Source organism: Perissodus microlepis, chromosome 20 (genome assembly GCF_051167445.1).
Source record: "Perissodus microlepis isolate ML-2025 ecotype Zambia chromosome 20, ASM5116744v1, whole genome shotgun sequence".
In the NCBI taxonomy this organism is placed as follows: Eukaryota; Metazoa; Chordata; class Actinopteri; order Cichliformes; family Cichlidae; genus Perissodus; species Perissodus microlepis.
Genome location: NC_140480.1, coordinates 24,127,824 through 24,143,179, shown reverse-complemented (window position 1 = coordinate 24,143,179; position 15,356 = coordinate 24,127,824). Strand labels below are relative to the sequence as shown.

The 15,356-nt window shown below is 41.0% G+C and overlaps 1 protein-coding gene across 1 annotated transcript in view; it reads left to right on the top strand.

Annotated features, from left to right (window-relative positions):
* Window positions 1-15,356, top strand: part of LOC146364595 (cadherin-4-like) — a 251,476-nt gene that overhangs the window by 174,295 nt on the left and 61,825 nt on the right. Inside the window, exon 5 of the mRNA XM_084915958.1 lies at window positions 8,696-8,893. Coding sequence (XP_084772084.1) covers window positions 8,696-8,893 — 198 coding nt within the window. The remainder of the gene's footprint in view (window positions 1-8,695; window positions 8,894-15,356) is intronic.

The window sequence follows — 15,356 nt, the reverse complement described above, 5'->3', positions numbered from 1 at the left end:
GATTCACCCCAAGGTCAGACCATGCAGTACTAAAAGAATTTGCAAAAACATCCAAAAGTTACATCTCAGACTCTACAGGAATCAGTTAGCATGGTAAATCTTAAAGTTTTTGATTGTATAATTAAAAAAAAGACTGAACAAGTATGGCTTGTCTGAAAGATTTCTGAAACAATGTCCTTTCCATGGACAGATGAGACCAAAGTGAAAATGTTTGGCTATAATGCTCAGGACCTTATAATCACTGAGTCGATGATAAACTCACCTGTACAGTAAAGTATTGTCAAATGTTACAACATCTGTCCTAAAACTAAAGCTTGGCCAAAACTGGGTAATGAAAAAGGACAATGGTCTCAAGCAGAGTTGCAAATCAATAACAGAAGTGTTTCAGCCAAAGTTCAAACATCAACCTGATTGAAATGCTGCAGTGAGGCCTTAGCATTAACCTTAGAGCTGTGTATAAATGAATGCCTGCAGACCTCAAAGAACTGACGCAATGTTGTAAAGAAGATCACTGTTTTATTTGGTCTATTTTTTTGTTGTTTTTTGTATGGGAAAAGTGTGGCAGTGATGGGATGTCGCTGGGGATGCAATGGAGAGCTCCACTTTGCTGCCTCAGCTGTCTGTTCAGGGCCCATGGCAGGAGTACAGTGGCATGCTGAGGTCTAAAGTGCTGCTGAACTTTGCTCACTCGGGAATGGATCCCAGTATGGACAACAGACTGCTGCACAGCATGGAGGATGGTTTGATTTGTTAATTTGCTGACTGAGCTAGTTCTTTCCCTACAAGATCCAAAGATGATAGACAGATTTTACTGTTGTTGTGCTCTTAGAAGACTGAAATAAACAACAGTGAGTGGAACCCTCCCACAGTCATAGGAACTCATAACACGTCTTTTTTTTTTTTGCTTCTATATAATTATTTGTACCTAATTGTTTCAATTAATTATTTAGGGTACATATGATGTGGTGCTGAACTTCAGGCTTAAAAAACTTTCCTCTAAAATTCAAAAGAGCACCTTTCCCTCTGCGTTAGTTAATGGGCAATTTCATCTAAATTACTAGAACTGACTATAAACTAAGCTAGCTTTTGCTGGACTGCCAACTTCTAGGGACAAATCACACGTGAGGCTTATTCCTGTCCACAGCTTACAGCGGGTTTGTAAGGCATGGTTTCACAACTTAAGCTTTCATGGAATATCATAAAGTAGAGATAAGCAGTGGAAATATGACGTCTGTGGGTTTGTTTTGCTTCCTGTTCTCTTAAATTTTTAAGCCAGCAGGAGCAAACGATGGAAACCAAAAACAGAGCTATGGGAGCTATGGGAAATATTATTAAATGTTATTATAATATTGGCCTTTTTAAGTTTAAAGTCTTTGTACAAAAGTGGTAAAAATCTACTAATGCAGAAGCTTTTATAATTTCAACCCTTAAGAGCAGTAATTTTGTGGATGGTACATTAAATATTTATTGCATATGGCCATGTGGAGCAGCAAATCCAGTCTTTCTTTGAATGTGAATGTGGTCTCCTCACCTACCGTAATCCTTTACCTGTGTAAAAATCTCTCCTTTTGCACTATTACTTAAAGTGCCCTGGATTTCACAGTCCAAGATGTCTGAAGTAGAGCACTTGGTTGATGAAACTGAACATGACACCTAAGCCCATGCTCCTCCACACCCCACATCCCTACCCACCCACACAAACACATACACACCATATGCCAGGTTGCTTGACACATTTTCTTTAAAGCAGCCTTAAAAGCTTTTTTCTTGGGCGTCCATCTAATGAAGTCAGCCTTGAAAGCATTGTTTCCGCTGGCAGATACAAGCCAACCCTCTGAGGGACCTTGACCAGGCAAGAACAAACAGAGACAAAGAAAAACACTTTTTATAGACTGCATCATACAGGACCTTCAACTTTCAATATGTGCCAGAAGCCATTGCCATCTTCCAACACTGTAGACTGCTTCTGTGTTGTATTTTATTTTTATTCTCAAATGTCAGCTGCTGGGGAGGAACTGTAAAGCTACACATTTCACAGAAGTAATAGAAATCGAAAAACTCGAAGAAAGATAAACGGCACTAATCACCTTTAATGGAAATACAATGTAACTGAACCTGTTCTTTACTTAGTTATTTGTTTATTTTTACAAATGAGTCTATGATGCTGGATTTTTTATACTCCCTCCCATCACACATGCTCACATGTACACACTGTAACATATTTATTTCCATATTTTAAATGCAAAATTATTAACCACTAGTTAGATATATCCAAAATATTGGTCACTTTGTTAGACACACCTGTTCACCTGTTCAGTAATGCAAATATCAAATCAGCCAATCACAGGGCTGGAATTCATTTAGGCATTTAGACGTAGCAAGCAAAATGGGAAACAAAGGTGATTAAGTGACTTTAAACATGGCATGGTTGTTAGGAGGCTGGTCTGAGTGTTTCAAAAACTGCCAAGAAACTGAGATTTCTATCTCTAACTTTGACAGAGAATGGTCCAAAAAAGAGAAAATATCTAGTGAGCAGTTCTCTAGTTGTAAATATTTTGTTCATGCCAAAATTCAAGGGAAATGGCCAGAGTGCTGATAGGAAGGCAACAGTAACTCAAATAAACACTTACTGCAACTACGGTATGCAGACAACAATAACACATCAAACTTGAAGTACATGAGCAACAGCAGTAGAAGACCAGACCGGGTGCTAAAAACAGGAATCTAAGGATGCATTTCATCAGAGTGGGATGACATAAGATTGGAAAATGTTACCAATTTTTTTTTCTTTACAGTCTCAGTTTCTATGGAGATATTTGGATGGGTGGGGTCAAAATTTGGCATAAACAATATGAAAGCACAAATCCATCCTGCCTTGTATTAACTGTTCAAACTGCTAGTAGTGGTGTAACAGTTGAATAAATGTTCTGGAATGGGAGATTCACATCACAGATGTGCAGATGACATGATTGTACTGTCTCCATATGTTTGTCCTGTTTATATCTCTTTTATAATTTCAGTTTTCGCACACTGTGCATTTAAATGGGGGAACTGCTAGGTATGGGCTACCCTGTACAAATGAAAGTTGATTTACTTGCCTCGATTAGCGATCCTGGAGGAGACATAACAAAGACACAAACTACAAATTTCTTGCTGTCTGCTGGTATGAGTGTTTGGTTAGTAAAGCTTTGTGCAGCTGTTTTACCTGCTGGTGCACCATCAGCCTAACACAGCCCAGTGCTTGAGGAATCCATGTTATTGAGACAAGCTGTCAGTACCTACTGACTAGGGGGAGACAGAGAAAAACAATAACACTGCAAGAAGAGGGCAGAGGGGAGCACGAAAGCTAGGGATAGCTCAAGGGACTGTGATTGAGACAGAGTGCAAGTGATGCATAGCTTCAGCTATGATGTTCGTGACTGAATTCTTGACATGTTTTACTATCTTGTAACCCTGAGCTGTGTTGGTAAACTTACCGTCGAACAACTCTGCAGATAGTATCACTTTAATATTACCTTTTGCTACTGGAACAGTAAACGCGAAGCTGTAAACTTGCAGATGATGGGCTCTAAACTGTAGCTTTAGAGATAAATCGTGTATGTATAAAGCAATATACTTTAACAGAAGGAATAATATATTTGATAATGAAGGGAATCAGGTGTCACACTAAAAGTTCTACTACTGTAATTTCAACGATTTTTGCTTGTTTTAGCACATCTTGGAAGGATCTGCAATAAAGCAAATTTTTGTACACTCTGTTCATTGTCTGTTCACAGTCATGTGGTTTGCAGTATTTCCACACAGACATTACTTATTTGATGTCCGTCATAACTCCAGCATTTGATGTAGCTGTTCTGACTCATGGATGAGTTAATGTTCTTTAGGAGATTGAAAATGGGTTCCTTTCACATTTGAGTTCCTTATTTGAGCATCTTTCAAAAAGACAGTTTTGTGGTGGTCATTTCTCTGTGCCTATAGGGATGGTGTGAGAAAAGTGTATGATGGGTGCGTACTGTTTGATTGAGGTGTGTGTCTGTGACTCAGCTGTCATTGTCTGTTGAAAGAGGCTGTAAATCCAACTCCAGACACACTTTCTGTTAATGGGCTTTTTATGCCTGGTATAAATGACAAAAGGTATGAAGTTTATGGTTTCTTTTAAATATATGCACATACATACTCGCACAGAATTAACATCACCTCTGTCCTGCTTGAGTCTACGCGTGATGACACAAAGTGTTTCTCGTCTGTGAAGGTTCTCAGTCATCCAGGTCATCGTAGTCAAAGGAGCTTGCAAAGAAAAGCGTCTGGACTTCTTTAAGTTTACTTGAAGACGTTTCACCTCTCATCCGAGAAGCTTCTTCAGTTCTAAGGTCAAATGGTGGAGAGTCCCAGATATAAACCTAGTGGGAGTATCCCCCCACAGAGGGACAAAAGGACCCCCTGATGATCTTCTAATCGCCTGAGCCAAGGTGTGAAACTGGGTGTGGGTCCCAATCAGCCAGAGTTTCGGGTGTGTTCATTGTGAAACCTGGCCCCACCTTATCATGCGAATTCCTGAGGTCAGATGGCCCAGGATGTGAGTGGGCGTTAAGGCGTCTGGGAAGGGAACTCAAAACTGGATTATAGATGGCAGAGAGTTGGTGTCGTAAACCCCCGCCTCTGTTCAAAGATGGTCGCTCACAGTGGACATAGATGGCTTCTTTCACTCCTCTTTCAAACCATCTGTCCTCTCTGTCCAAAATGTGAACATTGGCATCCTCGAAAGAGTGTCCTTTATCCTTAAGATGCAGATGGACTGCTGAGTCTTGTCCTGTGGAGGTGGCTCTTCTGTGTTGTGCCATGCGCTTGTGAAGTGGCTGTTTGGTCTCTCCAATGTAGAGGTCTGGGCATTCCTCGCTGCACTGTACAGCATACACCACATTGTTAAGTCTGTGTTTTGGCGTTTTGTCTTTCGGGTGAACCAGTTTTTGTCTGAGCGTGTTGCTGGATCTGAAATGCACCGGGATGTCATGCTCGGAGAAAACTCTCCTAAGTTTTTCTGATACACCGGCTACATAGGGGATGACAATGTTGTTGCGTCTGTCCTTCTTATCCTCCCTCGTTGGTGTCTGGTCTTCTTTTCTTGTCCTGTGGAGGTGGCTCTTCTGTGTTGTGCCATGCGCTTGTGAAGTGGCTGTTTGGTCTCTCCAATGTAGAGGTCTGGGCATTCCTCGCTGCACTGTAGCGAGGAATGAGGCACAGAAAAGAAGACCAGACACCAACGAGGGAGGATAAGAAGGACAGACGCAACAACATTGTCATCCCCTATGTAGCCGGTGTATCAGAAAAACTTAGGAGAGTTTTCTCCGAGCATGACATCCCGGTGCATTTCAGACCCAGCAACACGCTCAGACAAAAACTGGTTCACCCGAAAGACAAAACGCCAAAACACAGACTTAACAATGTGGTGTATGCTGTACAGTGCAGCGAGGAATGCCCAGACCTCTACATTGGAGAGACCAAACAGCCACTTCACAAGCGCATGGCACAACACAGAAGAGCCACCTCCACAGGACAAGACTCAGCAGTCCATCTGCATCTTAAGGATAAAGGACACTCTTTCGAGGATGCCAATGTTCACATTTTGGACAGAGAGGACAGATGGTTTGAAAGAGGAGTGAAAGAAGCCATCTATGTCCACTGTGAGCGACCATCTTTGAACAGAGGCGGGGGTTTACGACACCAACTCTCTGCCATCTATAATCCAGTTTTGAGATCCCTTCCCAGACGCCTTAATGCCCACTCACATCCTGGGCCATCTGACCTCAGGAATTCGCATGATAAGGTGGGGCCAGGTTTCACAATGAACACACCCGAAACTCTGGCTGATTGGGACCCACACCCAGTTGCACACCTTGGCTCAGGCGATTAGAGGATCATCAGGGGGTCCTTTTGTCCCTCTGTGGGGGGATACTCCCACTAGGTTTATATCTGGGACTCTCCACCATTTGACCTTAGAACTGAAGAAGCTTCTCGGATGAGAGGTGAAACGTCTTCAAGTAAACTTAAAGAAGTCCAGACGCTTTTCTTTGCAAGCTCCTTTGACCAAAGTGTTTCTCATATGGCGTTCTTCTGATAAGAAATGTTTACATGTTTTAAGAGCCATAGTCTTTTACAATTGCTATATCATTGTTATTGCTCCTATGTGTCTTGGTTAAAAATGAGAGATTTTCTGGAGTAATTCGTGTGCACATAACTAAAGTGAGAATTGTACTGAGTATAAACATATAATCATTTGTTTGAGAAGAGAAGAGTACTTATCAACAATATGTATCATGGGTGCATATTACTGTCATTAAATTTAAAATGCATTTATTTTTTCAAAAAAGAAGAAAAAAATCTCAGTGCACATTTATAACAATAATCATAATGTTCTTTTTGTGCCATTTTCCATTAACTGACTTTTATGACTTGCAAATTATAGCATTCTTTTGTGTTATCTTTATTTAACACAGCATCCCAAATTTTGAAATTAGGCTTGTAGAATTGCACGCACTATCGTAAAAAGGACAAATTGTTGGAAAGCTTTTGCAGAAAATCTGCTAATGCTCTGAATTTAAAGCAAGTTTGGTGCATTAAGGTAAATTTACACACCATTTGGCACATGAAATTTTCATGTGGTCTGCCAGCGAATTGTACTGCTGGTATTTCCATTGAGTTTTGTGAAGCGTTAGAAAGACTCCGTTTCTTTCTCACTTATTTTTGCTTTTTTTCTTACTAATACACTGGGGAAAACATTTTTTGAAACCCTGCTGAATTTGTAAGTTTGTTCACTTACAAAGAAATGAACAGTCAGTGGAAATACAGAATATCAACCAAAAATTTATTTATATAGCATTGATTGAAATAAGTATTTGTTCTCCAAGCAAATAATAACTGAATATTTGTTAGCAAGCACAGTAAGACGCTGCTTGTAGTTGGTCACCAGGTTTGCACACATCTGACGAGGGGTTTTGTCACTTTCCTTGGCTTTCTAAATCCTTTTAGTTTCTTGGCTGCTGTTTGGCAACTTATAGCTCCCTCCACAGATTTTCCATAGGATTGAGATCTGGAGACTCGCTAGGCCATTCCATGACTTTAATTTGCGTCTTTAGCCACTCTTTGCCTTGGTGTTATGTTTTGAAGACCTATTCACAACCCATGTTCAGTCTTCTGGCTAAAGGAAAGAAGTTCTTATCCAAGATTTTACACTGCATTGGACCCTCGGTGCAGTAAAGTCATCATGTACCCTTAGGAGAAACATAGCCTCAAAGCTTAATGTTTCCACCAACGTTCTTGACTGTGGGAATAGTATGCATTTCTCTTCCTCAACACATAGCAGGTTGAGTTGCCAAAAAGCTTGATTTTGGTTTCATCTGACGCAGATTTCAGTCCATTACAGCGTAGTGTGTTACCAGTGGTGTTCTTGAGGACTGTAGTGCCTTTTGATCATTAACAAACTCCTATATAGTTTTACGCTGCACCCCATCACCTTTTTCGTGATCTTCATCCCCTTACGAGGCAAGATCTTGCATGGAGCTCCAGACTGAGGGCAACTGATGTCCATTTTATATTTCTTCCATTTCCAAATAATTGCACCAACAGTTGTCACTTTCTCACCAGTTTCTTGCTTACAGTCTCGTAGCCTGTTCCAGCCTCATGTAAGTCTACAGTCTTGTCCCTGACATTCTTTGACAACTCTTTGGTCTTGCCCATTGCGTTGGAGAGGTGGGAATAGATGAAATTGATTCTGTCGACGGGTGTGCTTTATACACATAACAAGCTGAGATCAGGAGTGTCTGTAATTGATTGTGTGGTTGAATGTTATGTGCACCACACGGGCATAGAGACAGTTTTTGGGAGCCAGAATTCTGGTTGGGTTGAAGTGCATCAAATCCTTATTTCACTCCATGACATGCAACTTTTATATAATGTGTTTATTCTGGATTTTTTTTTTTTCACATTTTGTCTCTATAAATTAAAATAAAACCACGATAAAAATTAGACTGTTCAACCTTAAAATATTTCCCCAACTGTATATACAATTATTGTGTTAAATTTTTTTAGTTGCAAAAAGGTTTTTGGTTGACTTTTTTTTTCTTTATCCAAGCTGCCATATCTCCAATTACTTGCAAAAAGACTTGTTTTTTGCCCAAGTGAAGGACTGATTTGGCGAATGATGAAATGAATGGATGAATGATCTTGTGTCTGACTGGGTCCATTAGATCTTTCAAAATCATTGCATTGTGCACTTTGTTTCCATAGCAACTTCAGACTTCTCTGCAGAAATACTAGTTAAAGGACAAAGAGTAGATACCTCCTTATATGTAATACTTGTTTTTATATTTAAAAAAAACAAACAGGTGACAGTGCCAACTGCCATCTTAGCTGATGAGTTTGATGTTTTTTTAAGGTGATGATTGATCATTGCAGCTACAGCAAGCGTTCAAAAGCTGGTACCCAAGAAAGTGGTTTGACATACAGCTAACTGCTAAAAAAGCCTTGACATTTTCTTAGTGAAGAGATAATAAAAGATTTCAAAGTTCACAGAGATATAAAATAAATATGCTAAACCTATAAAAATGTCTTTTATCTGCAAAATTGTGCTTTGACTTTTAGCATAACATCAATTACTATTGTAGCATCCTAAGTAAAACCTTGTTGTTCTGTCTTTAAGGTCACAGAGAATGAAAAGAAAGTTGCTGGGAGAAAAGAGAAGAAGGAGGCGGTACAAACACCACCTCCTGTCATCATGTTCCCAAGGTCCGGTCGCAACATCACCAAGGGTCTACAAAGACAGAAGAGGGACTGGGTAATCCCACCAATCAATGTGGCTGAAAATTCTCGAGGACCGTTCCCTCAGATGCTTGTCAGCGTAAGTGACAGATGTGATTGGCCGCATCGCTGATGTGTTCTTAATTTACAGCTGGGATTTCTTGAGGGCATTTAACAAGTAAGGCTGATTGGGATATGTATAATGGATGGTGATAAATAACAGAAATACATTAGCATAACTAGTTTGTTTGCCACATCCTTGCAGATGATTATGCTGTGTTCCCCTGATGCAGCTACAGCCACAATGCCTTACGGTATTTAAACAGCCCTGATTGACCCTGAGAAGTTTTCCCCTTAGACACCTAAACAGCAAACTCTTGCACAGTGTGAGGTCCCATAGGGTCACAGTGAAGCTAATGATTGTTTATTCCTTTTTTATGCATCCTTTCTTTCCTTTATCAGGTTATTTCAGAAAGGTTGCTTAAGGTTCAGTTCTATTTTTATAACTGTATAACAATGCAATTTGTCACAGAAGTTTTAGTGAAGCCTCTTGTTTGATATGAGAAGAAAGCATGAAATCCTGCCATTCTCAAAGTCAAAAGAGTAGAACAGTATTTCTTTTCTTCTGTGCCCTAATAGGCACATTAGTTTATTGGTTTAGAACTTCCTGTAAATAAAGAAGCAGCAGAAACATGAAGAGTGTATAACCATGTCTTCGTTTAGCATTCAAAATCAGAATTTGTCAACAATTACAGATGGAAATTTTTATTTCTGTAAAACCTTTCCTTTTTTGATAAGGCTGTAATTATACGCTATATATAAGTGCTGCATGTTGAAGGTTAGAGGCTGAGCTCGCACACCTGTCGAATAAATTAATAAATAAATGTTTAACTTGCTGTGCAAAGGCTTGAGTTGCAGGAGGTTTAAAATTCAGGGATTCTGTCACAACAGAATGTGTGGTTTGACTCGCTCATAGGCAAGCTCTTGACTTTAAGATTGCGGTGCACGCTGTAATTCATCAAAAAACATTCCACAAGACTGCTGCTTTATTCGCTGCTGCTTCTTTCCTTCTCTCTTTATCTGGAATATCTAGCCATCAGCTTTTCCTTGCTGTTTACAAAACTCTCATAGTTTATCTCTTTGGGGTTTAAAATTGTGCAAAAGAAGCAGATTTTTCCTATTGTTTCTATTCTTTGTTTTTCAACTGGGTTTCATCCAGTCCCCAGGGAAAAGCCTGGGGAGCTACTTGAAGGAAACTTTTTTATTCATTCTTTTTTTTTTCTTCCATAGTGAAACAAAAACATCAAGTCAAAGAGGAAGGAGTTTGTAAGTCTGTGTTTTGGAGTGAGTGCCTCTACAGCTGGAGTGTGTCCCATCAGCCTGGCACAGTGTGGCTTTCTCATCTGAGCCTGCTGAGCCCATAAGTAGTGCTACACCAGCAATAAACTGGCCAAACAGTTCTTCTATTTCCATGAGCTGGTCAGAACCAGAGAGAGACAGAGGAGATGGCGAGGGGGAAAGAGAGAGAGGGTATCAAAGGAACATTTGGAAGCATAGTTTGCAGCCAAACACAATTCACTTTGTGCGGTAAATAGGTCCGTCAGGGGCTAGTGGATTGCTGAGAGCTGAGCGTTTCGAGCAGAGGAGAAGTGATGCGTGTTGATGCCTCTGTTGGACTCTCAAGCTCCCGTCTTTCTCTTTAATGATGACTGGAGGGCAGGAAAGGCCATACTGAGAGCTAGAGATTTTAACAAGGACACAGGGGTGGACGGCATGAGGATAATTTTGCCATACTTGTTTATCTGCTTAGTCCTTTCTAATAACCTACTTTGTCCTCTGTTGAGAATTCGGGCTTTTATGCATATGTTTCTTTTCCCTCAAAACAACAAAAAAATGAAGCAAAAATGCATATTTTATTCAATAAAAAAAGGTCTCGAAGCAGCGCTTGGAGTCTTTCGGTCGCCCTTCAGTTGCACCATTACTCAGTGTTCTGTGCACTATGGCTGTGTGATGCTACTTCTAATGGTCTGTGAAGTCAGTCTCTTTCTTAATGGGCTGTTCTGTCATCCAAAACAGCACTGAGTGACATGCAGGCATTGGCCCTCCCGACCATCCTAGTACTTTTCTCCCTGCCCTGGCCGAGTTGCCATCAGTTAGACAGGTGGGGTGACAGCAGCCCTCACCTGTATCTCTGCAGGTCTACAGCGCTGTCACTTTGATCACGCTAGCACACGATTGGGCAGGTGTCAGGACAGAGCCCCTACTGATTGGCCTCGCAGCTCGCAGCCTGACATGGCTCGAGGGAAATGTTGACTGCATAGGCAAAGTTATGGCAGAACTGTTCTCCTATCAGTCTCTAAAGTCAAGGCAGTGACAGTGGAATGTTATTGACTGAATTTTATTAATAGCTGTGCTGAGATGACGGCTTCAGAACCCTGCACTCCCCTACTGTACATCAAGTTGTTGTGTACATGCTATCACTCTGTGGTTGAATGTTAGACCTTATCAACCTCTAGTGTCAGAGTTGTGAGACTGAATGTAGCTATTCTTCCTTTGCCGATAATGGCCAGTAGTGCTTCCTTACAACAAATGGGCATGAGCGCTGCATAACTTGTAACAAAAGGATAAAATGGAAGGCTAGCAAAGAGAGCAATTGAAAGGATACAGAAATACTGTTAGCACTGTTCTAGACAAAACAAAGAGATCCAAAAAGCCTATAACAAAGAGCGAGCAGAGTAATTTTTCACAATAAACAGGTGTTCTCTGTCGTTTCTTTCTTCTATGGCCAAACTTCCATCAATAGTATGTAAGGGACATTGATTTTTCACAGGGGCTTTTTGAAACCTTTCATTGATTCACACACTTCTCCTACAGCAGAGCGGCATCGATTTTTTTTTTTGCTTGGGTAAATAAAGACTCAGCGTAACCACCCAACTCCCCCCAAATCCCTTATTCGCCCCAACAATTGCTTAACCCCACCATTAGAACAAGCATCAGCTAAAAAAATGAAGAAACCCCTGATGAAACAACAGCATAGATAACAAGTAAGACCATTTATGATTAAATGTCTGAAATGGTTTGGGTTGTTTGTTTGTTTTTTTGTTGTACTGCTGCCGGTTGAAAATAGCAAAGAGTATAAACACTGGTTTTGTCAGAATTGCTGGTTGCCTGACAGGCAAGGTTTTAGTACCACAATGGAAATATTTTTTTATCCAGTATCTTAAACCTGAAGTCTCTGCAGTGATCCAGTGACAGGTGCTGTCACCTAGGTTAGACCCTCTTGGTCAGCTTGGCCCTTTCTGTGTGGTTCTGCCTTGTTGGACTTCTTTCGTCAAAAGATATTTATTTTTTTCCACTTATCCAATTCAGGCTCACAAACAGGCCGAAGCCTATCACAGCTGCCATAGGGCAAAGAGTAGGGTGCACCCTGAACACATAGAGACAGACAACCATTGGCACTTACACCCAGGGCCAGGAATTACCAATTAACTTAACATGCATGCATTTTGACTGTGAGGGGGAGTCAGAGTCCCCAGAGAGAACCTACACACAGGCAGTGAGAGAACCAGCTGGTGGTTTTAAACCCAGGACTTTCTTGTGCTGAGACAACGGTGGTAACCTCCGCACCACTGTGCTGTCTGGTTAAAGACATAGGTTAAGCTGATTTGCGCTTCTAAATTGTCGGTGGATGTGAGTTAGATATTACTTAAAGTGTATAGAAGTAAGCGTATGTCGAGATGTGGCTTGCAGTTTGATGGACATTGGTCACTAAGATTTTAAACTCCTTTATAAATGCCAGTACAGATAGTGACAGTGATCACACAAATATTGTTGCTGCATTCTTGACTAGTGTTAAAACATAGTGGGCCTTTTTTAAAAGGTTGTTCTCTTTTTCATCAGATACTTTGTAGACTTTTTCACCATAGCTTTTGTTGTACTGTAAGTTGCTCTCATTACTGCCTTTATCACTACAGTTGTTCCTCTCTTCAGCTCCAGCAAATCAATCATTCCTGTCTGACATAAAGCGCATCACAGTTGAGGTGCCAGGGTGGGTATGTCACCACAGGCAGCAGATTTAAAACCGTGCTCCTGGGAAATAGAGATTTTTTACTTGTCGCTGATAGGCTTAATCAGGATTGTGTGAACTCGGATTGCAAAGGCATGAATGTAAAGGCAGTCAATTTGCATAGAAGACTTCCACACTTGAGCTTTAACATAGTAGACACAAATAAAGAATAGTGAGGTTTTGTTTTGCTTTTTTTTCCCTGGACATGTTCTGGATTTGTGTGGACTACAATGAGAAATGACAGCTTGTGTGAATTAGCACTCTATGGAGCTGTGCCACGCACTGTCACCTTTGGTTGGACTTCTGTCATTTTTCTTCAGTGCTGCCGTTTTAGGTCTTTAAACTCTCAGCCTCATAATAAAAAGCATTTTTCAAAATATGATCAAAAGATGGAGTCAGGAAATAAAAGCCTGCGATGAGAATGTAATCAAGTAATCGTGCATCAGAACGTCAACATCGCCAGTGTCAGGGCAGATGTGGTCACACCCCAAGACAGTCTGTAGTTATCCTTGTCCTCACTCGTCTCTCCCCCTTTCAGCGTCTCTCGCTTTTTCAATCCTTTTCTAACCTCCACAGCTCTGGGTAATATTCTAGTGTTTTGTTTAGTGGAGATATTGTTTCGAGAGAGAAGACATTTATTTTGCAAGCTGGACTCAGGGATGTGAAAAGAGTGCAATTTCAGCTAAACTGTTGTTTTTATTGGATAATATTTCTTTGGAAGAAAATTTTTCTGTCTGCTGGCTCTCGTTCAGACAAAGAAGCCAGATATTCCGATAAAGTGCGGTTGCATCCCTTAGTAACCACAGACATTATATTGACAGGAATACCATGGTGAGAAAGAGCAGCGAGGAGAACAGTAAGCCAAACAGATGGACTCTTGTCTTCAGTCACCGATATGATCAGAAAGCCTTTTATTGGACATCATAGTTGATTTGTCATTTGTTTCAGTATTTATTGTAGCTATTTATTTCCTGCTAGTAGATTTAGACCCTGTAAGTTAAACGCTGACAAAACACTGACATTTGTATCAGATTGTCTGTGTGTTGCAGTGCATCTGGTTATGTTTATTGCACTCGCTGCAGCACCTGTGCTCCATTTTCTACATCTCTCTCTATGGAGTGTGTTGAGAAGCGTTTTTCGAGCAGAATGAGAGAACTCCCCATCGCACCCCACCCCCGAGGTGTCTGCTTTCTCTGCGTACATTTACCAGTGATTAATGACTGCTCCGCTTCACTAACAGACACAGCAACAACAACAACAACACCACCAGAAAAACAGACAGAAAAAAGAAAGGAATCTTAAAGAAAATGAGGGACAAAAAGTAGGGACTGTTCCTCACTGTACAAGTGAGCTGGAGCTAATTGCACTGGCGAATAGATGGGTGGATATGACTGAGAGAGAAGGGAAACAGAAAGAGGGACTGTAGGGCTAGACCCGGATCAGAGGCATGTCTGTGTTTAGGTCTAACAGATTTCCTGGAGAACTGCTGTTCACAGCCTCTTCCCTTGAGTCTAATGAAGCCTTCTGGCACTTGCCACCCCACCACCCGGCCAACACCAGCACTGCACCGCTCCAGTCTTCCCCCTTCATCTTCGCTCCCTCCCTCCTGCCGAGACATATGCTCACAAACACACACACATTCAATCACAAACAAACATACGGATGCATACACAGGCACAGAGAAGAATTACTTGTCCTACACAGAAAGCAAACAAAGGATCAGTAAAGCGCATGTGCTGCGCTCTTGCCTTTGTATATGCTCATTGTTTGGGGTTTTGTTTGGTCGCATTTCGGCTTTATCCCTGAACAAAGAGAAGGGAAAGCAAAGCCAGAAAAACAGGACTCCATCTTGTTTTGGTTTTTTTTTTCAACCTAGTCCACCAGAAACAAAACCACAGGATGGTGAAACACAGGGATGCGAGTATTTAAGGATCACAGCCCAATCCAGAGCTTGGCCACTAGGAAACCACATTGGTCCCCATATGGAATGATTTATAAAAGTTGAAATGCAGAGGCTAAATGAATTCAGGCTGCAAAAACATTCAAATTTGTGGCTACAATAATTCCATCAAACACATGAAAAGTATGTGCACAGCTGTATATGTACTGGAGCAGTTTATATTTGCGTGCCATGTTTTGTCTCTTATTATTCCATTGTTCTGATGCATCTACAGTATAAAGTCTGCTAAAGGTTTTAGCAGACACACACACACACACACACTCTATCAAGCTGGGGAAGAAAAGAAAGAAACAATAAATGTTTTTCAGATAAGGGTGGCCCTCCTACAGAGTATTAAGTGGAAAGAAAAGGCAGCAGCCTCAGTCCAGGATGGAGAGCACAAACAGTCATGTCAGCATTTCATTTGTGCTCATTTGTCTTTACGCTGTAACACATCTTGGCCCGTTTTAAACTCTCATCTTTTTTGTTTGATTTCACTGCCCCGAGAATTCACACGAGGTATTTCCTTTCCAAACCCCAGCTGTGAATTTTCTTCCA